A 27,836-nucleotide genomic window follows, 5' to 3' on the forward strand; every position below is an offset into this window, starting at 1 on the left:
TAGAGGAATCATATCACAAAACCCAGGTGCAACATTAACAGTTCTTTAGTAGGTAAAATTACATATCACCTTTCTAAGACCGGTCATAAATAAATGTAGATATCCTGAAAATCATACACATTGCCTCACTTTATCAGTGCTATTACACAGAAAAAGGGCGTTGGGTCTGCAAATTTTTAACATGCTTGGAGATTTTTTTTTTTACAGTGCAAAACTGAATCTTCGTAAATGCTTAAAAAAAACTTCTTATGCAAATAAAAACTTGTGAAAAAAAACCTTATTTTAGATACTTTATTTCATAGCTGTTCAGCAAAATTAAATATGCATGGCACTACTATAATATGTTATGTTTTTGTGAAGTTATTTTATTTTTGTTTTGGTTTCTGTGTTGTTTTTTTTTGGTGTATTTGTATATCTTGTGATCAACTAAGCATGAGGAGGAGTTCGAGCTAGGTAGGTAAAGCTCATGGAAGTTTATATGGAGTACATAGTCTTCTTTTCCTGGGCATATAACTATCTGATGGTTTTCTAATGCATAATTCAACTTTTTTTGTGGGGGGAAAAAAAACCCCAACATGTCAATAGTGAAAAACTGGCTGCTAATATCTTATATACATCCATTGACTACATTTCTGGTTACCCAATTTCATAACAATGGCTGAGTTTACATTTACTTGAGAATATTAGTTGCAGATGCTTGAAAGTCTGTTTGTGTATATGTGTAAATTGTTTCTTGCTTATAACGTAAAACCTTTCAGTGTTTTCTTTTCTACTCTTTGCTTTCTTATGAGAGAGAAGCTTTTTGACCCACTTCTTTTTAAAAGTTTTTTTAAATTTTTTTTTTTTTTTTATTTAATAGCAGGGTGAAATATCTATGTGGGTTTTTTATTTGTTTAGCAACGGTCTTTGCTTTCTACCCTATTTGAACAATTTTTCACCCTCTGATTAGGCTGTAAAGATCCAAGGGATCATATGTCTCTGTGTCCATGACCTTCTCCTGTACCAGGGCCTGTGCTTGACTGTAGCCTCACAGCACTACCAATAGATGAAGCTGAGGAATATCTAAAATACATAAAAATAAGTTATTCAAGTAGATAAGCTATAAGAATTTCATAGACCCAGCTTTTAACTGTTCTTGACTTTTTTTTTTTCCAGTGTGTGACAGTATGAAACAGAGTATGAAGTACAGTTTACTAGGGATATTCAAGATTAAATTCAGTTTTATTTGAATTTGAATTGGAAAAATGTGATCCATTCTATTTTTTTTGGAAAAAGAAAAAGGCACCAGTCCTCTCTTATGCTGCAACCTGGTCCTGTTTCCACTGAAGCCACTGTACAATGTGGTGCTCCTTAGAGACACCAAAGCTTATTCTAAATAAGTGGATGTGTTTACATTGAATACTCGGCTACAGGCAGTGTCAGTCTAGCTTTTCAAGGCCATTATTCATAATGTAATGTGATCCTGTATTTGATATAATATTCTGGGTAAATCTGTACCTATAATTTAATTTAGCTCCTAAAAAGTTAGGCCGAAATTCTGCTTTAAACTCTAATCTGTATATAGGAAAATTACCAATTTGTTAAGTATCCATTCCAAGGAAACTTTATTAGTTTAGCCAGTTCTGGGAAACACAAGTGAGTTACTGAACTGCTGTTCTACATGTGATTTTGGAGCTTGCCCCGTAGCCTTTCCACTCTGAAGTGCAGACACAGCCTGTTCTTCTCAAGAATTTAGAGGGAGCTGGGTTAGACTTTGGATTAAAAGGAATGAGAAAGGGTGGTTTAAAATATTACAGCATTACATAGAAATAATTTGGTAAGGATGATATTGCCTAAGAGATATAGCTATAGATATACCAATAATAGTGTAGCACTTACAGTAACAGAGAAACATCTCTCTTTGCTTTGGGTGGATTAATACAGCAGTGGAGATGGCTTTCACAAAGACATCTATTGATAGCGTGTATGTTTTTAGTAATACTTCAGACAATAAAAGTTCTTATAGTAGTAAACTTCTACAATATATAACTATTTCTATTGAAACAGAGAATATTAACATTCAGCACTTCACAATTTATGACTGCACAAAAACATTTAAAATAAAATAATATCTAGTTTTTGTTACTTAATTTACCAAGTACTTTTAAAGCTGCAGACCATGGAGCTACTCTGCTAAAAAAGATCGCACAGCGCTCTTCTCAAATGTGATCCATACCTATTTCGTGAGTGTCCCGCCACATCTGCAGAACTCGCCAGTGACAATGAGCTTGACAGCTCTGTCATTAACATTGAAGATTTGTTAGTTCAGCCTTGGTAGTGAGGTCGCTGTTGAGATGGACTCGATGATTGATAGAACAGCCTCATCACTTTGCACAAGCTGGTGGGATGATGGTCTGGCCAAGCCTGTAATGTGATGTAGAAGAGCAGAGCTGGAGACCCTGACCTTGTGAGCACGCTAAAAATGGTTTGATATGTTCCAAACTGAGCAGGACACTATGAAGAAACTTAAGAGCCTCTCAGAACTTTCTAGGTTTTACTACTTAACTGAGAGATTTATTCTTAGTGTTGGTTTGTGGTTGTGGGGGTTTGTTTGTGTTCTTTTGGTTTGTTTGTTTTTGCGCGTGTGTGTGTGGTGGTTTTTTGTTTTTGTTTTTTTAATTTGTTGCAAAAATAAAATTAAGTATTTACATTTAACACTAAGTATTTCCAAAATCAGCAGATTCCTGCTTTAGGCCATCTTCTGCCCCTTCCCAAGTACTTGTTTTTCCTTTCCATTGCAAATTTCTCCCTGGGAACACTTGCACTTCAGCATAGTTTAAAAGGTGGTCAGTAAGATAAATCACTGCTGAAGCCATACAAAGAAAACTAAACCAAACCTGGGAATCCTACTATATTCTCTGCTGCTGTCACAGTTTCAAGCAGATGATGAAAACTATCACCTAAATAGTAGTTCTAGTAAAGTAAAGGACTTTTTGCCTTGTACTCTGCAACATTTTGATTAACAATGTAAACATGAGGAAATTGTGAAGCCAACAAGTCAAATTAATCCCTATTATATCTGTAATTTTTTTGTTGGAATTTAGGCTAACCAGTGCAGATTATATAGTATGATTTAGGACAAGCATATAATGGGTAAGTAGAGAGCAGAGCATGAAACATGAGTCATATAAAATACTATTGCATAATAAAAAGAAATAAATATTATGCATGTGCATGTCAAACATAATGTAATTTAGTAATTATTCTGCCAGCAGAAGGAAACCATTCAAACAAATCAACAGAATATAATAGTGATAGATTTGGAGTAGTGATCCTTGTATTTAGGGCTGGCTGTATCCTGTCCCCAGTAACACTGGCTTGAGTTCCTCACACCAGGAGAGTACAGGGACAGACTAAGAGTTTGTCAAGTATTTTCTTTTGGTCAGCCTGAGAATGAAAAGCACTCTGGATACTTCTTTTTAAATAACAGCATACTACTGCATCTCAATTATCTTTGTGTCCTTTAAGATAGTGGGAGTTTGTTCTTAAACATACATAGCAACTTCTTATTTTGATACCAAATTGAGATGGCTTAACCCAGTGTTTGCCAAAGAAGGCGAAGTCACATGGAGCCAAATCTTACTCCCTCCTCCTCTGTTGGCAAGTACATACTCTGCCCATCTCCTACCTGCACCTCAGTAGGGACCCCTCCTCAGTTTACCCAGTGCTGAGGCACTGCTACTACATTTATAATGCATGGGATTATTGCCATATTTGGTTTTAACAAATCCCTGTCTCTCATGCACATGCAAGGATAGATATAAACTAAATATAAACCATTGTGTGTAATAGGAATAATTTAACTGTCTTTAAAGGACACACTCGGTTTCAAATTTTGAGATACTATCTTGCAATTAAATTAACTTCAACCTTTAATGAAAGAGGATTTTTTAAAAACATACAGCTTTAAAAGTTTTAGTGAATCCTCACAGTGTGTTGTGGCGTATGTAAGTAGAGATTGTTCTTCCAGCTGCAAAATGGGAACAAAGGCAAAACTGAAGAAACTTGCATTAAAATAAGGGAATGAAAGAGAAGGAAGAGGCACGAGGTTCCCAAACCTGGTTGTAGTCCTGTTTTTTCTTAAAGTGTTAAACTACAGAAATATATTTTGTTGTTGTTTTACATTAAAATAATTTCCTAAAGTAAAACACAATTTAAAATGTTATTTGCATATATGGGAGAGACTGCTAATCAGAAAATACAGATAATCCAACCACTTGCTTTCTGACACAAAACCACATTAGAGGTATATTTCTGAAGATTACGAATATTGCATATTTTCAAGGGTGATAGAATTGTCTACAAGATGTCTGTAAAGTTTTGGAATTTTTCTTGAGTTTTGCTATGTCAAAAAGTACTTATGATCTCATTTCTCTTTGAAGACAATAAATGAGTGTGAATCAAGAGTAAATATTTTCTGGAGTTCATTATTTGAGGTAAAAAGGACATATGAGGAAATCATTGGTTTAAACTTCTTAGAGTGCTTATCACCTTTCCCGCCTCATTTGTACGGAGAGTTTGAGCCTGACTTTTGTTCTGATTTATGCTAGCATAGATTTGAATTGGCTCCATATACAGAAAAAAAGGTTATATGGGGAGTGTATAGTTTAGGCTTTAGTTTTGTATAAATGGACAGAAATTCTGTAAAAAGCCAAGAGTAGATTTTGGTCTCAGATGTTTTGTGATGTGACTAAAAGCATTATTACTTAAACTGTAATATAAGCATTGTCACGTTTTTGCTTATCAGAACATAAGTTTATTAAACATCCAGGAATTTGGAAAATTGAGTGGGTTTGATTAGTTGGTAATTTCTCTCACTGAGTACACTGGTTATACAAAAATAGTTTGAAGTTTTCTGATCACCTCTGCCCCCAAATTCATGTTTTCAAATACAGAATTTTATTTTTAGTCACTATGGAGTCAAACCACTCCATAAGTAATATTCTTATAAGTAATATTCTTCAAAATCCATGTGGCGTATCATGAGAAAAGGTTGAATGAACCCCATTTTTGTTGGGGTGTATGTACTTTTTCTTTCAAAACTACTATAAAAATACCCACTGGGATATAAGCGTACATTATGAAGCAATGTTTGAAATCTATGAGTAGGAATATAAATCTAAAAATATATTTCTTCTATATTTAATAAATAAATCTGCATTTTATTGCATATATTATTATGAAAAAATTGCCATTTAAAAAATGAAAAATAGTAGCATAAATCAGAATGAGACCAATTTCAAGTACCATAAATTTCCATTTGAATTTAAAATTGGGCCTCTCTATATATAGTATATATTTGAAAATATATTATAAATATGATATGACATTTGTGTCATTTAAAAAAACACCAACAAAACAAGCAGTGTAGCTTCATCAACTCCTTGAACACAATTTGGAATAGCTCATGTTAATGTGAAACAGGTCGTTCTTAATTCATCGAATTTATACAAGCTCTTCCTTTACAAAGATCTCTGAACTTAAATTAGGAGCTTTCTCTACCCTTCTGTTGTAGTTTTGAGTAAACGGCAGGATGCTGATGGAGACTCCGACGTGCCTGTCCACTATTTATGTTGCTTTCAGTAAAGACAAACTAAACAAAAGCCAAGCAGTCCTCTTCAACAGTGTAGAATAAAAGGTGACTCCCAAACCTTTACGGTGTGATTTCTCTGAGGTGATCTAATGTTTCTGCAATGAACAGTAAGCCGTGACTTTCAGGACTGCAGATGAGTTTTGTCATTCTTGCTGCTTCATTCACAGGGTTGTTCAAAACCAGTGAATTACAAAGTGCATCACTCTGCATCGAAAGACCCAGCAGTCTTTTTAGTGGCCAAGCGTATATTTTCTGGTGGCCGATATGAGAGAGAGCTCATTTTTGTTGTTAGGCTTGGATGTGCACTGACATTTGGTGGAATGTATTTTATTAGCTGAAGAAAGTACTTTTTAAAGTTTTTTCCAAAAAAAACATAAAAAAAGGGATTCAAACAGTTGTTAAAGTAAGCGATGCAAATGGTGAAGGGCATAGCCGTATCCACAATATCATTGATTTTGCAGTCTGTTATTACATGTAGTTGAATTAATACATCCAGGAAAGTGAACACTTGATGAGGAATCCAGGAAAAGAAGAAGAAAAATACTATTGCCACAATCATCTTAAAAATATCATCATTTCTGGGTTTATTTTTTTGAATTTGATATGCCTTCTTCAGGGTCTTCCAAATTAAGGTGTAGCTTGTTAATATGATCAGAAAAGGAATTAAAAAGCCCAGCAAATTTTTGGATAAGCCTAACCCGACCCGGAGCGTTGTGTTATTGTTGTCATACCGCAATCCGCAGATTGTCATGTTCAGGTTCTCAGCAAAGAATATATTACGGTGAATGATGACGGGCAAACTGGCGACACCGGCAAGGAGCCAGATGGCAATGCAAGTCATTCTGGCAACAAACGTGGTGCGTCGAATGCGGGACTTGACGGGATGCACGATGGCCAGGTACCGGTCGATGCTGAGGCACGTGAGGAGGAACACGCTGGCGTACAGGTTGAAGCTTATCCCTGCCGACGCCAGCTTGCACAAGCAGTTGCCGAAAGGCCACTGGTACTCCATGGCTGTGTAGGCTGCCCAGAGCGGCAGAGTTATTAAAAAACACAAGTCAGCCAGTGCCAGGTTTAGAAGAAAGATGCTGGCTACTGTTTTTAATTTCATGTAGCAGTAAATGACAAGAACAACCAGGCTGTTCCCGAATATGCCTATGATAAAGATGATGCTGTAAACAGTTGGAACCATAACGTAGATGTAACTGTGCCTGCCTGAAACAGGACAGTCCACATGGATTCTTTTAATTGTTTCTTCAATAGAGTAATTTGGGACCATCTCGATCTCCTCAGCTGTACCCTAGTTTCAGGGAGAAAATACAAAATTCACATCTGGGGGGGAAAGAGGAAGAAAATATTATTCATGACAGATTTAATTGTTCAAAAGTTTCAGTTAAATGACAAGTTTTTGTGTCTAACACAATGTGTCAATGTCTTTGAATTTAAAAATAAGCTATTTTTAGGTGTTTTCTCTATTTCCGTACAGACTTTGCAGATTAAAACAGAGTTAAAAATGTTACAAGCTGGTTGAACATTGTTAGATGCTTTTTAACATAAATGAAGACACACACAATCTAGCGTTCTGTTTTGCTGTAAATACCTTAAATATTCAGAAGTTACCTACCCACCCCCTTGGTATCTAACTACTAATGAGGGAAAAAAAGTGACTTAGAACTTCAGCAAGCTGATAGTAACTGTGAGTGACTTTGATACTAAATTGTTTCAAGGCTCTACAAATAGACAGTCTTCCAAAAAATAGTAGAGATTAAAAAAAAAGGGTAGTAATTATCACAGAGTAGTGTTTATTGCTGTCTGCAGGATCCTGACAGCCGTCAGTCAAACCCAACCTGTGCTGCCTGAAACACAGACCAAGTGAAATACATTGGCTTTAAAAATAAAATAAACCCCTTATAAATGTAAGTCACTTTTATGTAGTTAAATATACACAGCCTAAGACCTTGAGCAGTAGAGATGCATTCAGAAAAAGATAGAAAAATACCTGTCATTTCAGAAACAATGAGCTATGTTGTTATGGAGGTGGTTGCTCACTTTTTGTGGTGTTTGGCACTGTGATATGTCCTGAGCAAAACCCCTTGGCTTTCAAAATGTGCCACATCAGAGAATATAGGGTGTTTGGCTCTATGGAAGGTCACACTATCCATAGGACAGGGAGAACAACAATAAAAAGATTTCAAGATAAAGAAATCCTCTTATCTCATCCCTTGGTTGTGAAAGCGCCCAAGGAGATGTGACAATAAGTGATAGTAGGTTCTGCAGCATCAAGGTCTGGCAATGTTTGCCTTGTCCCAGCTCTATGCTGGTGCTGGGCGGTCTATTTGTTATCGTGGTTGTTGCTCACTTACTCACTGAGATTACAGTCTGAAACTTAGCAGTAAGAAACTGTAGTGAAGACTGTACTAAGAAAATCACTACCTCAAGTCAGACTTGCAGTAAGTTAAATCAAGGCCCAGTTAAGGCTCAGCAAGCCCTTTCTCCGTGACTAGATTAACCAATTGGTGGTACTATCTGGTAAACACGTCCTGCTCTGTGTGTACGGACTGGCAGGCTCAGTGGCTGAGACAAATGTAGCTGAAGGTGAATAATCCTGCTTCGGTGGGGTGGTTTCTGTGCAGTGGTTGGTGCTGAGGCACTTTCTCATGGTCACTTCATTCACTCCTCTGTGTTCTGTATTTCCTTGTTTTGTTGCTTAATTTCCCTTTTCTACCCATATGGTGGCCTGTACCTTTTCATGCCAGTAGTAGCTTTAGATGATGTAATTCATAGCATATGTACTTTCAAGAAAGTATAATAATGATTATACCACATTTTCAGAGATGTGTTTAAAAAAAAAAAAATTAGTTTGGAAACTTGCATCAGGCTAAGGCGCTAAATTACCTGAGCTTATTTTGGATTGTTTGGGCAGAATAACTCCCATGAAGAATCAGGAATTTGGTCAAGAAATAGTATGATATTCCAGTTTACCCATGTAAGACTGTAACCCTTCTGGAATTAAAGGTTTTGGTGTAACACTGAAGTCAATGGAACTGTGCAAAGGATGTGTTTGGTATCAGTTTAAAATTGTACTAAGCAACTATAATTAATAAAGAAAGGGATCATCACTATTTCAGTAAATTAAAAGGAAGCAGAAACACGTTTTTGCTTTTGGGCAAATAGATATGGATTGCTATAGGTATATCTGAAAACAGTTTGAATGTTGCTGTGAGAATGAACCTCATAAGAACCTTGCACCTGAAGCACAGACATTGCTAATCCCAAACTGAATTTTAAAATTTCCTGGAAACTTTAAAGTTCCAGAGCTAGCCTCAGGCAGATCTGCTGCCTTGAGGACATCTGTAATTTTAGAGCATTAGGAAAAGCTTCAACATGGGAGAAGAAAGCAATTCGTTCTGGAAGGCAGGGGCCCATGGCAGTGCTGAGCGGTGAGACGGCAGCTGCGGTGGTGGGAACTCCTGACAGGCAATGATTTCTTTTCTGTACTGCTGTCATTTTTTGCTGTTGTTCTCACTTGCCACAGTTCACCTGCTTGTCCCAGGATTGTGGTTATCTACATTTTATGCAAAGCAGATACCTCTATGTAGGAGGTACAATAGATTGTTTAAAAACCTTCCATGGAAATAGATGGCTGGTACAGCTTTATGCTGCCAGAGCAGGTTAAACCACTGGCCAGTTAAATGCAAGTATTGAAATTGTACACATTCGTAATTCCATTTAAAGGATGTCAAATGACTTAACACAATGATAATTAGATCATTTTAAGGCTGATATACAAAGAGCTTTTTCTAAGAGGATTGAATTTATGGGACTGTGAATAGTGTGGCAACATCAATCTCAAGCAAATTATCTGGTGAGCAGCAAACTCCTGTTGTATGTTACTGTCTTGTTCGACCTTTTATCTTTTTAAATTACAATGATTATAATAAGTCACTGATAATGAAACGCTTCAGACTGTTCTACCAACTATTATTTACCACTCCATTCATTGTTTCTGTCGGGTGAACATGCATTCTAATTAAACTGCCTGTGGAAACAACAAGGAAAGCCAAGCCCACGCAAGGTAAACAGCACTTTGTCTTCTGAAAGATAAGACAGCACTGACTGTGGCTTCCTACGAGAACTTCATCAGCTATAAATAGGAAAGCAGGTGTCACAAGTGATATTTTAAACAAAAATGGTTTTGACATTTGCTTTGACAAAGACTAAATAAACACATGCTGACCAATCTGCCATAGTGCAGTCACCCCACTGTCAGGTAATATGAGGTTTTTTTTTCTTCTGATGGTAGGTAGATTATTTGCTGTTCTCACAAATGACAAGATATTTCCATGTTTAAAAGGATCACGCATTCTATTTTTATGTAAAAATTATCGCACAGGGAGAAGAGAGGCTGAAAAATTTTTGGAACAATATGTTCAACATATTAGCTATGTTTCTTTCTGGTGGCATAAGCTTTTCTCCTGTAACTTGAGAGTTCCTCCCCTTTCCTTACTTCTTCTGTTGGCTTTTTCTAATTGCTGAGAAACTAGCAACACTTTCCACGTGCTTTATTTCACAGACTTTTTTTTTTTCCTATCCAGCAGAACAAACCCCTTATCCTCATTGCCTTAAAACAATATAATTTCTTCTACTTGATATGCCTACTTCAGCATCTTCTCTGCTTTCTGGGAGTTCCTGAGCAGTACCACTGTGAACCCATAGGTTCACCTTTCTCCTAGCTCTTATTTCTGCTCTTCCTTCTAACAGTCTGTATTCCCAACTCACAGCTCTCCTCAGTATTTTTAGTCCAGACTTGATAGGTGAATTGTGGAGGGTGCAAGAAATGCAAACACTTGCATAAGTAAAGGCACGCAATTCAAACTCCTCTCATCGCTGCCACCATCTTCCACAGAAGTCAGCATCTGACTTCAAGGTAAATAGCAAATCATAATATTACCGAAATGGAACTGCTATAAACAGCACAGGACCAGAACACTGTCTGTACATCAGTTCATGAGCGCCAAGAACAGAGCAAGCTTCAGAAGATCTGTATTAGTTACTGTCAGCCTGGCTGTCACTTTTGCAATTTTGGATCAGGAGATGGTCTGACATGAGATCAAACGGAACCTGCAGGACTGGCCTGTGCATTTGTGTTGAATAGCTGTCCTCCTGGTCAGTCTTTCATAAAGCAACTGCCAGTCTGTTGAAATTGCTATTAATTTTGTGGTGTGTTTGCCTTTATTTATTTATTTTTAAATTATGTTATTTTGAAGTATTTATCTTTTTAATTCTCTAACCTATACATGGATTCTCTGTGCCTTCCCCTTGCAAGAACTGAAGCTGGGCTGCTTCCTTTGTGCTGGCTCTATATAGCTGCATTATCAGCTGCATATAATCTTTCTAGGATCTGGTTCTTCTATAACACCAAAATTCTAAACTGCTTATTACTTGTTTTGTGCTAGCAGAGGACCAGTTATTGCTGCCTTGTAAATGTGAACTATTTATGTACTCTGACCTTCTCTGTAAGAACATCTCTGTATTTACTTCCTCCAGCATACTTCAAAAGAGTCTGTCCTTCTATGTGATGGCTTCATGGTTTGTTCTGAAAAGAATGAACATCTCTCTTCTGTTTGTTTTCATAGACTGCTCTCATTAATTTTCCCCTTGCTTCCCAAGTATCTTTCAGCTGTACTCAGTTTCAGTCAAAAAATTTATGTGAGAAAAGGACAAATGAAAGGACTTTTTCCTCTGGGAAAAATCAATGTTTGTGGAATGACTGAACAGTGGAATTGAGGGTGTGTGTGATTTTTTGACTGATGGTGGGGAGGAAAATATAAAGGAAAAGGAAAGTAACACAGTCCAGTATAGTGACATTTAAATTGAAGTTTCACTCGTAGTATATATTTCGACCACTAGAGGTCTGTATTTCCTACTTTAAAACACAAGAATTGCTTTGTTTTATATTCAAGTGCCATCAGTTTCCAAAATATCCCCTTCACAGAATCACAGATTGGAAGGGACCTCAAGAGATCATCTAGTCCAATCCCCCTGCCGGAGCAAGATTATTTAAGACACAAACACAAGGCAAAATACCTGTCACTGCACTTCTGCACTTATGTAAAGTATAATGCACCAGAGTGAAATGTTTTAAGTCTGTTTTAATATCTGGTAGCTTATGTCTAATTTCCTTTACTCTAGTACATTCCAGTTTTTTTCTAACCTTCAGTCCAATCCTTGCACTTTTGAAGTAATGGATCAAGATCCTGATATTTTATTTTTTCAAAGACATATGCAGCTTAAACTCTGTAAGATTTCTGAGCCAAATTAAAAAGAATATTTTTAAGGGGAGACTAAATGTATAGTTTACTTTAAAAATGCAGATGGAAAAATAGTGACATCTACTCATTAGACTAAAAGATTATTTTAAAACTAACTCGGCATGTTGTTAATTGTGCAATTATTTTTCCAAATATCAGCCATTCTCGAAAGTAATTCCAGGTAATTCTAGGTTAACTTCAGTCAAACATATATTTTCCTTTTTGGAAAAGGATAATTATTGTTGAAAATACCACTTCAGAATTTTTGTTTTGTTGTAAGTTATTTAAGGAATGTGTGGAACCTGAAGGGTAATGTGAGCCTACACATTTTTGGTTACCCAAATGATGATTTTTAGACCACAAATGCTATACGTAGTTTGTGAATGGTAAACAATTTCACCATTTGAAAATGTAAGCATTGCTAACAAATTTATCTCCGCCCCCCCTTTTACCAATACACCTAAGTTTGTCATTACCCCTTTGGACAGTGTCAGTACGTGATGATGTTACTCTGTTTCAAGTTATTTTTTTACCTAAATAGTTTTCTAATGCTAGTTAAGGGCAAACAGCTTTCAATCCAGATGGAGAAGAACAGTCGCTAGTGTTACAGTGATATTTATTTTATTTAAATTAGTAGATGAGCAAGTAGAACAAAAAAAAAGATATTAACTATGTCTTGTGCTAGATAAGTAGAAATAATGAGTGTCATGTCCTATATATATGTCAAACGGGTTACACGGTGTCATTGTATCTCTCTGCACTTACGGGATGTTTGGGTACAAGCATATCTTGAAGCTGCTAAAAACAGGAGCGTTTATAGAGAATAGAAGCGATATCTAGAGATGGAAAACTAGCAAGCAGTTGGCTAGATGTAAAACACAGAGTAAAGAAAACTAATCTTTCATTTGCACATTCAAGGACTTTGTGTTAGAAATAGATGTGGCAAAAATTGGCATAAGTGAAAGGCCATCAGTAAAACACTGATTTATGGGCCTGTGACGAATAAAATTTTCCAAGGGTTTTTTTTTTTTTTGGACATTAAATGCTTAATAATACTATAGTGTAATACATGACACATTTTCTGCATCCTCTTTTTAACAGCCTACACTGAACTAATGTCACAGTTATAAATCTGGCAGTTGCAGCAGCAGTGAAAGTTCGGACTAATTTTTCGATTTACTCTCATTTTACTTACAGAGTCCAGAAATATCGGAAATATTTCTTCATGCTACTTAGCTCTTCAGCCAAAGTTAACTCTACCAATTCCTTCCCTGTTTATGTGTGGAGTTTTTTATGTTGTCTGGTTGTGTGTGGTTGTTGTTGGTTTTGTTTTGTGATGGTGGTGGTGGTTGTTGTTTGTTGGTTTGTTTTTGGTTTTGTTTTGGAAATCCTGATGAACATATTGCTATAAAATTTTACTTGCAGATGTTAGTGCCAAGGAAGGATTGCTCAACTTCACTAGAGTTTCTCAACCTCACTAGAACTTAATGGTTTAGTGAACGCTAGTGTGGCCATCATTAGAGTGGTGTGGATTTTTTGGCTTTGGGGTTTTTTTTTGGTATAAAAGGTTGTTGACTGATTGACCCACAGAGTACTCTTTACGGTTAGCCAAAAATCTTTGACTTGAGAATAAGTTCAGTATTTTAGCTTGTAGTTTTCTTTTTTCCAATCCTCTAGATTTAGGTTTAACAGTAAATATTGTTTTCTGAGGGCTTTTCCTCTATGCACACATAATTTTGTTTTCTCTGCTGTTAAGGGGAGGAAAAACATTCTTGGGTCCAATAAATACAAAACTGGACTCAAAACACTGAAGGATTATCAATTTTTAGTGCGTTTCTCTTGGGGAAGATCAGGGAGGTGTTGGTTTTAGAGAGCACTGATTCTGGCTTGACAGTGTACCCAATACTCCAGATATCTTAGATTTTTCACATAATTTTCTGGTCTCCTTCTTTCATGTTTATCCATCAGAACAATCTGTTTTCTTTCTTTGATCAGGGCTGCACAAACTGTGTTGCAAACTCTCTAGTGCTTAGTATGTTTCAGGTATTATATATCCTTAAGAGAGATGAATATAAAATTATTTGCATGTCAGTAACTTAAAACTGAAAAGATAATTAAGTAAACAAAGTAAAATATATCTCTAGCTCCATACTCCTAGTTCAGTACTTCTAAAACTAAACAGAAAAAATTAAGCTTCAGAGAAGATGTCTGAAAAGTGAATCTTCATGTGATCTATCTTTGTCCCAGTCACCTCAGCTGTGCTGTCTTGCCAAGAATGAAGGTTTTCCTTATCTAGGTTATTAAACCTATAGCTGAATTAGTTTTTAAATACAAAAAGTTAAGTGTTATAGCAGGAGGAAGTCACTCTTCTTGTTTATACCACAGGGTAAAGAATTGCCTCTTTCTGTAAAAGAGGCTGAAGACACTTAGACATATTAAGACTTTGAGCACATTAGCTACCACCATCAATCCAGCACGCATTTTTGCACCTCTGTTTTGGCCATTGGCTTTACCGAAAAGGAAGAATGATGCTCTCCTAGGAAATAAAAATGATCAATAATCAGCAGGCTAATGTGAAGTCTGCTTCTCAGGGACATGTCATCTGCTCATATAGCTCACAATGCCACTTACTGCACATTAGATACTAGGAAAGAAAAACAAATCTATTTCAGATCAAGGTAGGACCAGAATTTCTAGGGTTTTCAGCATTGACGTGAAAAGAAGGCAACACAACATAAAGTACAGTTTTATTATTAATATACAGCTTACTGCACATTTGTAACTTCAGGTTTGATGCCTGGTTATGTAGTATCTTTAGAGTATTTAAAAGTACCCAAAAGAGTCAACAGTTAACAGGAATTAAGCCATCAAGTCCCAGAACGAATAAAAGTGAGATTAGTTTGAACTGTGAAAGGTTACATGCAGCACAGTTACTTTCTCTGAGTGATAGTAAATGAATGGATTAACACATTTCCTTTATTGCAGATGGAATTGCCTATATAAAATATAGTGTGCCCCATGTGATCATTTTTAATAAAAGATAGAAATCAAATTTAGGTTTGTTAAGTGCAAGTGAAATAACTTGATGAATTTTAAGTTTCTCTTCTGATAGCTCAGTTCCATGGAATAAGAAGTTTTATTAAAGTATTTTTTTCATTACACAGGAGTGCACATCCTATCTGGATACTCAACCACACACCTAAAATTTCTGTTGGCAACATTATTTCCAACGGGAATGGACCATGAGCTTCTACTGTGAGCTCCTTCAACCTGAGTAAGGGAATTTACATTAATTCTATGCTTGATCTAGGTCTATATTTCAGCTTGGTATTAAAGAGGCTGTGGAGAGGCAAGAAAGAAAAAAAAACCTATCCGAAATCGTGCCTCTTCTGACAGAACAGAGACCAGATACACTGTGTGAGGTGTCTTACCTCCTTTCAGATCATATATAAGATTGCAATTTGACCTACTGAATATTTCATGCACCTATCAATCTGTATTTAAGGTTATGTGGTCATCTTCACTGAAGCTTGTGGGTGCCTATGTAAGTATATGAAAATAGCAATAACTACTGTTCTTCTTTCCCAGCTCACAGGGGAAATACTGTGTTGTATTACTGTGTTGTCAAGCTTAGTAAAGGCTTACATGACATTTTCCATGCTGTTTTGAGTATCATTGGTCTCTGGTCATTCTTATTTCTTGCTGGAGTGAATGTCATTGTGCATCCAACACTTAAAGATTTCTTAGTTTCACTGTTTAGATCTTGTCGGTATTAGTCAATGGTTTCACTGGTCCAGCAGAATGTAGCTGTCACCTGGGAGTGGCCTTTTTGGGGGAATCAAGGCTACTTCCACAAACTGCTCTAAATGCAACACAGAATCTTTCTTTTATACTGCAAGAAATGATGTTCTGAGCAGCACAATGTCATCTAGGCAATTAGCTTGTTGCTTTGCTGGGTTTTACCAATATCTGAATTCATAAAGACAATAGTTTCAGCTCTAGATGCATCTTGGAGGTCCCAATTGTGCCAAGAATTGCTGAGGTCAGACCTGGCTCTGACAAGTAGAAACAGTACTTGAAAGTAAACACCCTTTACAGAACTCTGAGGATCTTTAGTTTTTTATGCCCACTTGGAAAGTCAAAACTACTGTAAAAGGTGTCAGTGTGATTATCAAAATGAGATAATCTCCAGTGCTCAAGGAAAAGCAAGTTCTCTGGATTTCTTTTCTTCTTGGCATGGTCTCATTCTGTGAGCAAACTGGCTCACCTGTCTGTACTTCAGCCACTTGCTCCTTCTCTAGTTTCACTGAGGCATCAAGAAACTTGCCTTGTAGCAATGCTGGGGCTAGCCTTTCAATGCAACACTGTCCCACTCTGAGCTTTTTATCTTTCCAGTTTCTTGAAAACAGGAAAGTGTGGAGTCTACAAATATCAAAGATCCTGCAGCAGAAATGATGCATTTCTGTTACCTAAAATATCTGAAAGGATGGTGCTTTAGGGTGCTGCTGCAAAAGGCACAGACTGTTGAAAAACAACATTGCTTTTGCTAACTTAGAAAAGCACTTAGTTACCATGTGTTTTTATCACGTAGACTTTACAAAGCTCTTGAAACTCAGCCACGCTTTTGGAAACCTTCCCCCACTGGAGGGGATGATGCAACTCCTGCTGAGGTCACTACAGAAGAAATCAGGCAAATGCAGGAAATATCTCATGGAGATTATTGCTGTTTTGGTGGTGTGTGAATAGTGTCTTTTCAAAGCAGTGTGATATTAAGGGCATGGGCAATAATGAAGATGCAGACAAATATTTTGGGTGGGTGAAGGAAAGAAGGCTGGGTTGTGCTAAGGAGTCCAAACATAAAGGTTTTAATGAATTAGGTGCACCAGTGTTGGTAGAAAACGAAGCGTTAGCCCCTCTTTCATTAAAACATGCCATGAAACTCACAGCATATGTACATTATTTTTATACAGCAGAAAGGAATCAAGGGTTAGTAACCTTAGGAGTGCTACATAAATCTTAGCTGGTCAAATGAAATCTTTGCCTCTTTAGAGGTGGTTATTTGCATTACAGGATTCATCATCTGACGTTCACAGTTGTGATCTAAATAATGTTTTGGGCCCTTGAGAGTAACAACTGGTCACGTAGACTATGGCTTGTACAACTGAGCCCCAAAAATATTACTGTCTCAATGGGATTCCTTACTCACAGACTTATTCTATTGCTGACTCCAGGACATGAGAGGACATGTGTACGTATTGGCTCTTCCTCACAGTTTTTGCAGCATATAAAACTCTAACATGTTGTATTTTAATTTGAAGCCTAAAATATTAGAAACGTGCATCATTTAACACGGTTGTTGGCCAGAGCAATTTCTGCAACACAGGCTGTTTTTCTACAGGGACATGTTGCTACTCCCACAGGCAGCTGTGAAGAAGCAACGGGTCCACAGATCCCTTCTCCAGACTCCTCTGCTTCCTATGGTGAAGATTCTCCCCCCTTCCAGGTTTTATTGAGGTGAGCCAATGAGAAAGGCAAATGGCTTTATCTTTTGGTTTATTATGGGTAGCTGTACTGCAATGTAATGTGTTTGAAATGAAACAGAGTGTGTCACAAAACCCAGGCCTCTTCTGCTTTTTGGTTCAGGGAGAAAAAAATGTGTTAAAGGATAAAACGTGTCTCGAATTCCATTAATATTAAAATAAGAAAAATTACATGTGTCATTAATGGATGGAAAACAAGTATTATTATAGTGAAGCAGGAAAAAAAAAAAAGGTATATCCAGATTAGGACTGGCTGTAAGACGGTTATTACCATCTGCTCTGTGAAAGTCCAGATACTGTATATACACTTACCAGCCTATGGGTAAAAACAGGTAAAATTTGCATAAGTTTAAACTCTTGGTCATATTAGTGGTGGCTGATAATTTAGCAGAAAATGGGATTTTGTGCATCTGATTTAGAAATGGTAATGTTCTGAAGTGGTTGATGCACGAGTGCCAGGCCAACAACAATATGCAGAATCTTCTGTCACTGACAGAGATCACAATAGAAAATGGAATGGAAAGGTCAAAGCTGCAACTGTTGCCTCATGAAGTAAATCACCTGCTTCTCTAAGAGAAGGATTTTTTCTGAATCTAGGTGCAAGTTCTTTGGCTTTTTTGTTTTAGAGCTTTACTGTGAAAGATGTAACTCAAAATCAGTGGTGCTCCTGGTACAAAACTACCGGAAGCAAGGTTTTAATTAGACTTCTGTTGCTTCCTCTAGGCAAAGATATTTGCAGGAGGAAAGGGCAGGGGCCACAGCTGATAATTTTGTCTAAAAAGATGGGAGGTGATAGGGCTTCTTTGTGGAATTTCAGATTAGTCCAAACAGATACTTCCTTGCTTTGGCCTGGTAGTTTAGTTTATTCAGAGATCACAGTGCTGTTTGCCTCCTCTCCCACAGCCATGTCACTCTTTTTCTGCTAAGCTAGAAGATGCAGAGCCAAACATTATGTATGCAACTTTCCTTAGTTAAAAGTGAGCTATGATCAGCAATGAACTCTGCAAGATAACATTACTTCTACTTTTCTAGTACAAGGAACTGCCTTCCTGTGTTTTCTTGTAAAACAGTAAGGAAGGTGCTACAAGAGAGCTTACGTACATATATTTGTTCCCAGACCTGCAGCAAATCAGTAACATTTTGACATGCATGGAAACATTCTCAGGTGAGACCTTACCTATACGTTAATCTTCAAAAGGACATTTTTCTGCCGTTAAGCTAAATCACCAGGGTGGAGCCATGATGAGAGAGAGCTCTACAGGCATAATACGCAGTCTCTTCTGCAGGATGTGCTTTTTATTTTTACTTTTCTCCCTCTGCAAACATAGAAGGCAGGTGTAAGCTAATAAATAACAAGCTTTAGAAATGCATTGTGCAGAGCAATACAGTTGTTTTGTTTTTTAATCTGCAATGCAACTGATCTGTCAAAAAGTGGGAGAGAGAAGAAACATGTAAAATTCTCTGCTTATACTCCAGAAATTGAGAGATCTCTGTCAAACAGAAGTGTTACACTTTCTAATCTAATGGAAATTAGACAAGCTGGCTGGGAGTAGTTCATGTTGCACATTGATATCTAAAAGAACTTCCTCTCTAAAAACCTTTTAAAAAATCACATCCCTGTTTCTTACCGACCACTAAAGTGGTTAAAGTGACCAATAGAAGCTTTTGCTTTGAGTAATGAAAACATTAGCTGAAAACAAGCACATATGCAGATGCAGCATATCTGTGTGAACAGAGACACACAGGTATCACTAAAGTTTGTCACGTTAACTAAACTAACTGATGTGGAAGATTACCACTATGTTTCCAATACCATGGATAGTGATTTCTGTGTTATGGCTTTGGGGAAAACAAACCTCACATTGAACTTTTTTCTTTCCTTCTATCTTCACATTGAAAAAATAGTGTCTGTCTCACTGGAGAAGCAAAAGCATGTGTATTGCGGATTTCCATGCAAGGAAACGGTGTTGGATTTCAACACCTTTGTTTGGAGCAAGCTTTGTCTTCCATGTGTCACAATCCAGCAATACGTAATAGGATTTGTTTCACTGTGTCTGATTGACACACTTGATTACTTTCCTTTTACATAATTAATTTAGATATCCATACAGTGGGAAAAATCTCACACAACGGCAATAGGCCTCAGAAAAGCCTTCTCTTCCTTAAATGAGAATGTTAGGAACAGCCTGGAGGGAAAAGTTAAAAGATTAAAAGCAAAGGATCAGCATGGAGGCTTCTTAATGAATACCTCATTAGGGTCAGAAAAAGGGAACCAAAGGCAGAAAGGAAAGAAAACAGTAGGAGTAACTGGTAAAGTACAAGAGTTTATTCAGACCAAAATAATCTTTTAAAATGGTAATGCAACTAAGCCCAAGGGGAAGTTAGTATCATTGTAACTGTTAGTAAGTATAACGTGGAAAACATAGAGGCCAATTGTGTTTTCCCTCACACAAAACTTCTGTTAAGGGCAGATCATTATGAAGACTAGAAGAAAATGCGAGTAGCCAAATATCACGACAAGTAATGTATCTACGATTTTTGTACAAGTCAATTGGACTAGTGAGGTCCTAATGGGTTAATCAAAGAGAATGAAAGGTTGAATACAGACACCTTAACCTCTGTCAGTGTGAAAGGTATTATCGCCCATAAAAAAAAAAAAAAGATACTGTGATCCTTGGTGCTTTGTCTAGAGGGCAGCAAACTTAATAGAATGATACCAAAATAGATGTTCTGTCAAATTTGTACAGCTTGTTTCCTGTTGTGTGTTTGGTTTTTTTTTTTTTCAAAGGAAAATTTATTACTCTATTTTGAAAAATAAAAATCATTAGTGAACTCTCTTTACACTGCTGGCTTTCAGATGTTCCTTGTGGGTACAGAGAACCAGCAACAGAGGTGGAAAAACAATGAAGGCTGTTACGGCCAGAGTGTGAGCTAAGCTATGACACTGTGAACCTGTGAATCCTCAACAGAGTTCAGTCTTGGTTTTCAAGCAACCAGAACTGCACAGATGCTCAGAAAGGGTAGCGCTGTGCCCCCCAGAAGATGCCACATAAGTTTTACTTTAGTGCTAGGAAAATTACCAACTGAGCTGAGCAAATGCTTGGATGTGTGGCTGTCCTGTACTGACGTGACTTTTTTTGACGGTATGTTTAAGAACATGGAATAGCATCATAAAATGTATTTAAATGCGAAATATTTTTGCACCCCTTTCCTTTGAAGTGCTTTTTAGGTAGCACATTGGTGAAGAAATATCTGAGAATAAAACCTGATTTGAGAAAAAGAAAAACTAATTGTCTTATGGTAAGCTGCTAATAACAAAGCTAAAAAGAAAACAGTGAAGGAAGAAATCTAACAGTGGAACTAGAGATCCACTTTGAAAACAGATGCCAATTCCTGTCCCACGCTTTCCTTTTCTCATTGTTGTACATTAAGTGAAGAACCTGAGGAGGGAGAAAATCCTAAGCAACTGCCAGAGATGGAGCCCAAGAGTTGGTCTGCCACCACTCCATGTACCTTGTGGCACATGGGGAAGTAAAATTGTATAAACTTTTAGGCTTGAGTAAGAAGAGTGAGGGGACAAAGGAGAGAAAATATGAAAACCAATAGGGTTTTATTAATAAAAAGATGAAAGGGCAACATAAGCCTATAAACTTGGATTGGGAGGGGCGTGCATGGTTCCCCAATAAGCAAGCTTGGGCTGCATCTTTGCACACTGTGTGCTGCTTGCTTCAAGCAAAGGGTCTGGCCAGGCTGTGCTGATGCTAAAGCAGGGTTAAATGGAGGATAACTGCCAACAGAACATTTTTTAGGGAAGTCAACTAGTACATTTTTCTCCCTTGTGTAAGCCCCTCAACACAAAAGTACAGCTGTTCAGTGGTTTTCTGGAATGTTTTACTATTTGCATGGGTCCCTCTGAGCTAGAAATGCTGAGACACAGTACTCTCTTTCAGTGAATCCCTCTCAATTTTCAGAAAACTGAGAGGACTCAGGAATACTGCTTTATTTTCTGTTCCTATACTTCCTCTACTGATTATTAGATTCCACTAGCCAACAATCTATCAGTAACTGAAAAACTTGAATAACCTAGAAGAAAGGAATAGGTGAATTAGCTGAAATTAGGTGTTTGCTTACATCATTCTTTGTTCTGTCCATAACTCTAATTACAGCTTTCATCTAAAATAGTGAAATACTGTCCAAATATTGACCTTGCCCAAATTCAGTACTAGTTTCTTTAGATAATGCCAGTTACCTTTTGCTGTAGCCTGTTTCTTGTCTTGTCTTCAATCATGCCACTCACTGATGCATTCCCAATTTGATCTCACTTTCCTGCTGTGAGGTCGTCTTCAGTTATTACCAATTTTCTGTGCCTATAAGAGAAATGCTACTCAACTACAATAAAAGGAGATAAACACCCCAAATAGTAACCAAGCATACTAGTTAGCATTGTTATATAGTGGATACCTGGACAGTTTTGTTATCAAGCAAAAAACAAATGGAATGAAAATTGTAGAAGACACCTGACAGCCCGAAATCTGTAGTTCTTTCAGATGATGGTCCAACACAGAATACTAACAGCATGCTATTTGGAGCATGATATTTTCCTACCCTTAGTTGCAATTCACTTGAAAGCTCAAAGTAATTTTAGCGTAATCCATTCTTTATGTGAGGGCCATAAATGATTAGATCGGCCATTCTATTTCATATGTGCTTTGCCTCAAACAATCACAGCTGTTAGGACTTACAGTCAAGATAACTTCTTTTCACTTGTTTGCTACAGCTTAGGTGAAAAAATAATGTTCAAGTATCGTAAGTTCCCTTGTTTGTCAGATTTGTGAAATTCCCTAAAACGTGCAAAATGCACTCCAGGAGAACCTGTGTCATCTGCCTTTTTTTTTTTTTTGGCAAAGGGTAAGTTTTAGAAGATGGTACAGAACATGGCATGAGTGCTCTGAATACAATGACTGTCTATTGGTGAAAGTGATGTTAGGAGACAAATTTGTTGATGGAAAGAGACTTAGCTTTTGCTAGCCACGATATTTCTTCTTACTGGCTTGCTTTTCACTGCAGGGTTTTTAGGGCCAGAACAAGGAGACAGAAAATGATACTGTGATTAGTAACTTTCTGTGTAATAGCAGCTATATATATGAAAGCTTTGCTGGAGCCTTCCTGTTTGGCAGGCTGCAGCCTTTGCACCTCATACATGAGGTCTAGAATACCTTTAAGCTCTAAGAGTAAATCACGTTGTCACCTACTCAAAACTCTCTGATATACCTGAACTCACCTTGTGTATATATGCCAAAATCTTAAATATGCATAAAATTTTAATTCCAGAACTGTTCTCTTATTTATCTGGAAAACAGTAACGTTCTGGAGTAGAACCTGTATGCATCATGTCTTGGTAAGCAGTTGCGGTTCCATTCTCAGCAATAGCAACCTGTTTACTCCTGTTAGCATATTGGAAACTAATCCTAAAATAGTGAAAAGAAAAAACTTAGTCTTCCCTCTACTTTCCCCCTCTTCAAAAATGATCCACATCTTCCATTTTCTCTTCAGAATTCCACGAGATTTCTAAAACTTTATTTGCGATGCTCTGCAATTTTCTCTTACGTAAGTCCTCAAACCTGATCCTAACAATGCAGAGGCTAACTTCTTAAAAATACCACAGTCTCCCTTAGGACAAATTGTCCAAGAATATTGCAAAATTGTTAACTAATATTTGAGAGGAACACATGTTAGGATACAACATCTGAACTACTGCACTTCCGATGCAATTGTTGCTCAGCTGAGAGCATGAGGCACAAATATCGGCACTAAGCTAGATAAAGCTTAAAACCTGAAACAAGATTACCCAAAAGCTAGAGATTTAGCTACACGTGCAATAGAGCCTACAATACAAGCAGACTGCTTTTGGCTGTAGTGGTCAGGCTGTACCTGATCTAGACCTCACAGCTGTAAACTCTTCAGTCTTACCAGACTTGCAACTCTGAATGGATTCTGAGATTACCTTCCTCTTTCTGGACAGAAATGATGGTTTCATATCAATGGATCTAAGAATTTGCAAGAGGTCTGATGTGTAATTGTTCTTTAACTAGCATTTCAATCTAGATTAACTGTGAGGCCAGTGTTTATTTCACTTCCCTTTTTCTTCTGTGGTCTATGATTTGTTGGCACAGATCTCATCCTATTGCCCATCAAATAAGTAGTGTCCTTCACTCAACCTGTGCAGTTTCACTTAACTGCCCAAGTCCCTTAGTTACACCGAAGGAAACAACTGTTGAAATTTTGTTTAAACTTTCAGACCCCTCTTGATGTTAGTAGAATCATCTGGTCCAACCCCCCTGCCGTGAGCAGGGACATCTTCACCCAGATCAGTTTGCTCAGAGCCTCGTCCAGCCTGGCCTGGGATGTCTCCAGGTACAGGGCATCAACCACCTCTCTGGGCAACCTGGGACAGCATTTCATCACCATCAGTGTAAAAAAAACCTCTTCCTCATGTCCAGCCTGAATCTCCCTTCCTGTAGTTTAACACCGTTACCCTTTGTCTTATCGTAACAGGCCCTGCTAAAAGGTCTGTTTCCATCTTTCTTATGTGGCCCTTTGAAATACTGAACAGCTGCAATAAGGTCTCCCCACAGCCTTCTCTTTCCCAGGCTGAGCAACTCTAACTCTCAGCCTGTCCTCATAGCAGAGCTGTTCCATACCTCTGATCATTTTTGTGGCCATTTGGGTGCCAGAGGAGATACACTGATGTCACAAATAGGTGAGGGCTTTATTTTGCTTTGCTTTGCTGCTCACTACCCTCCTCTGATTTTGGCTACTTTCTTTGGCATATCAATAATCTGCCCAAGTGGATCTATTCATATGCTGATGAATCTTGATAATCTTCTTTTCCACAACTCAGCTTTAGGCATAACACAACCAAATTAAATTTTAGTCTATTTCTCCTCTTATTGAGGTGTCTCCTGGAAGATAACCATTAAATTCAACTAAAAAAGGACAAGGTTACCCATGAAATGTGATTCAGACATAGTATTTGATTAAAATAATGCATAAATAGCCCATGTTCTCTATCAAACTCGAGGCAGAATGTGATCTTCTACGAACTCAACAAGGCAGAAAAGGAGACTTGAAGTGTGGAGAACAGAGATTTGTGTCAGTCACACAGAAACAAATGGATGCTTCTCACAGTATTATTAGGTGCCCTAAAATTTGAGTGATGGTAGCCACAGGAGAGATTATTAACACTCCTGGTGAGACTAGTAGTTTCTGGACCTCAAGAAGGTTCAGAGAGAACGGAGAGGTAGTGAGCAAATCAGAGTAACTCATGACAGCTTAAAACACTTTCAACTCATACTACACTTTTGCATAAACAAGAGTTTAACTAGAACAGTGTAATGAAAGATGTAGTTCATGGAACTTCAGGCTGCCATATTAATTACTGGAACTGTAGTAAGGAACCATAGGCAGTGCCAGAGAAAAGGACTACCTAAATGTGTTCCTTTAACAAATACAGCAGAAAAAACTATGACAGTGCAGAAAACTTAGGAGTGTAGGAAAATGCAGTGAGTGCTCATTATCTGAATGAAAATTTTTAATGGGAATTAACTGACACATCTGCATATGCAGACATATGTCTGCAAACACAGTCCATACATTTCAACAGAATTATTCTAGAAAGTGTAAATAAATCACCATATTTATTTTCAGCTTCTGATTTTATAGTATTTACGAACAGCAAAGGGAAATGAGATACATTTTCAGATATTTAATTACAGTTAAAGATATTATTCATTGAGCAGGTAACACAAATACAGTTCATGCATCTTTTTGTTCTAAGTGGACTGTAAAAAGCAGGTTGTAGAGCTGTGACATTTTAAACCCAAAGGTAGCACTCTTCTCACTTCAGCAGTGCTGTGGATACTGACATTTCAGGCTGGTATTTACTGCCTTTTAAACCAGAGACTTCTGCTGCAATTTGCACGCACAGTCCAACCCAAGCAAGGTGCTGTTTCCGAGCAGGAAGGCAGGACGTCTCACACCATCGGAAACTGGCCCACTGCTGCTCTCCTCCAGGTTAAGAATTAACACTCTTTCAATCTAGCGCTTTGACAAAACTACAGGGAGAATGAAACCAACTGTACTCAAATTTAATGATGTTGACTTCCCTCTCTTAACCAAATAGGACCACTTTGCTTTCTCAGTTTAGCAACATGAACTAAGGAGGACTCTAAAGTCATAACTGATCTTTTCTCTGCTATGTAGCTGAAGCTGTAGAGAGGAAAGGTGTACAGAAATTCCATGTTTCTGCTGGAAAGGCATATTGTAAAAATTCTTAATACATCAGTGAAAGCTTAACTTGTACGCACTTCATATTTTTGAAAGATGCTGTAATTTAAAAGATTATGGTGACAACAAGCAAAATGGGCTGCCATAGTCAGGAGTGTGAAACATACCTCTGTCAGTAAAACAGAACTAAAAGCCTATCTACATCACCATTGTAATTACCTGCTTCAGGCCATGCTCACTCCTACTCAGCCAAAAGTCTAATCATGTTAGTGGTGTGGGTTCATGCAAGTGAAAAAAACACTCCCCTATTCCCCTTCCCTGGTCAAAAAAACCCCAAAAAACCCAAAACAAAACAAACAAACAAACAAAAAAAGACAACAAACACCCCAAAACCCAACAAGAAACCAAAACCAACCAAACAAAACCCCCCACAATAAAACAACAACAGAACCCCCAGACTAACACAAAAACCCCCACAAACCAAATCCCACTTCATCCCTTTTTGAGGTTGGTAAGTTCACTGGGCCCATTTAGTAGCCTGTTACATGCTATACCACACAATCAAAATTACAGAAGTGATGGAAATTTACAGTGAACTGTTGGCTGCTCTGGACAGAATCCTGCTGTCACTGCCATACATCTCATTAATTCCAGGGGGTTTGCAGAAATATAGAAATGGGCATAACTGAATCCTGCAAATTTATTGCTTGTACGCACTGTGATTTGATTTACTTATCTAGGTACTGATATGCAAGTTGATTTGCTCAGAAAAATACAGGGCTTGTGTGCCTGTGAATAAGTGATAGCATCTTAAGTGTTTTAGTGTATGCAGTGTGGAAGGACAGTAAGTATGTTACAGGGTTTCACCTGAACATGTTGAGGAACCCTAGTCCAGTTTCATTTTTGAGAGTCAAAGCTAAGTTTAGGAGCTGACTGATGGAAAGCGGGGAAAGAAAGATGAAGCATTTTTAACTTTTAGTAACTAAAATTTGATCTCTGGCTGCAGATCACTCAATTTTTTTTTTTTTTTTTTTTTCTGTAGAAAAGAGATGTTTGCTTATGGAGCATGTATGCTATACAATTTTGATGAAACCAATACTAGTTGCTAACTGGTGTAACCTCTTTGCTTAAAGTCTAAAAAAATAATCAGCATCACTTTTACTGTTTTTTTGTTTGTTTTTAAATTGCTTTACATCAGGAGTTTAAAATCTGATCTTGACTAGGGGTAACTGCGCTGCCGCTAAGGCAGTTGGGGAGAGCCTCGCTGGTGAGATGTTTCTGTTCCCAGCGCTGTGCCTGCTGTCACAGGCTGCCTTTGCTTTATCTTCCAGCTGCTGCCAAGACATGAGAGCTCACGCACGCGGCGTGGCTGGGAGTCTGGAGGGCATTTAGTTGTCTCCAAAATAAATACAGGGTGTGGGCTTAGCGAGCGCGCTTCGAAGGGCAAGCCAGAGAGCAGGGCTTCCGTGCCTGCCTTTTGTCCAGCACGGAACCTTCCTCAGCCAACTTGATCTAACAAAGTAAGAATTCAGCAGGACAAACCACAAGCGCCGGCCGTGCCCCGGGGGCAGGCAGCGTGTTCCCGAGGGCTAAGGGAGAAGCGGCACGGCAACTGGCCGGGCGCTCAGGGGCCGCCCCGCGCCCGCGGCAGCCGGAGGGACGCGCCTTACCTGGCTCCGCGGAGGGCCGGCCTCGGGGCACGGAGCGGCCGCAGCCCGGCTGGGGCGGGCGGCTCAGCCCCGACGGCGCTGGCACCGCACCAGACTCGGCTGGGCTGGGCTCCCCGCACTCTCCTTTCCCGGCCGCACCGCTCCTCCCGCTCCGCTGCGCGGCCCTTCCATTTATAGCAGGGGCGTTGCAGCACAGCCCAGCTCGCCCGCTGTCTCTCTCCACCCATCTCCCGGGACGGACCCCTCTGACCCGTCTCCCTCCTACTTCCCCCCTTCTCTACATCCCCCTTCCCCGGCGGCTGGCACGCCCGCTGCCGGAGCCGCCCCGCCCGCTGCCGGTGCGAAGGCGGCGGGTCCGCAGGGCTCCAGCGGCAGCGAGGGGCAGCCCAGGGCGGGT

The 27,836-nt window shown here is 38.4% G+C and overlaps 1 protein-coding gene across 2 annotated transcripts; it reads right to left on the bottom strand.

Moving 5' to 3' along the window:
* Positions 1 to 349: 349 nt before the first annotated feature.
* Positions 350 to 27,652, bottom strand: LOC139826812 (type-1 angiotensin II receptor). 2 transcript variants are annotated; one of them, XM_071803217.1, is made up of 4 exons: positions 27,440 to 27,652; positions 21,733 to 21,850; positions 18,661 to 18,799; positions 350 to 6,932 (listed from the first exon to the last, which is right to left on the bottom strand). In XM_071803217.1, exon 4 carries the CDS (start codon positions 6,909 to 6,911, stop codon positions 5,832 to 5,834), a length of 1,080 nt encoding a protein of 359 aa, XP_071659318.1. In that variant the 5' UTR covers positions 6,912 to 6,932; positions 18,661 to 18,799; positions 21,733 to 21,850; positions 27,440 to 27,652; the 3' UTR covers positions 350 to 5,831. The 2 variants fall into 2 exon arrangements, with proteins under 2 accessions (XP_071659318.1, XP_071659317.1); XM_071803216.1 differs by having other exon boundaries at positions 350 to 6,964; positions 27,440 to 27,650.
* Between the last annotated feature and the right edge of the window lie 184 nt (positions 27,653 to 27,836).

Source organism: Patagioenas fasciata, unplaced genomic scaffold (assembly GCF_037038585.1).
Source record: "Patagioenas fasciata isolate bPatFas1 unplaced genomic scaffold, bPatFas1.hap1 Unplaced_250, whole genome shotgun sequence".
Taxonomy (NCBI): Eukaryota; Metazoa; Chordata; class Aves; order Columbiformes; family Columbidae; genus Patagioenas; species Patagioenas fasciata.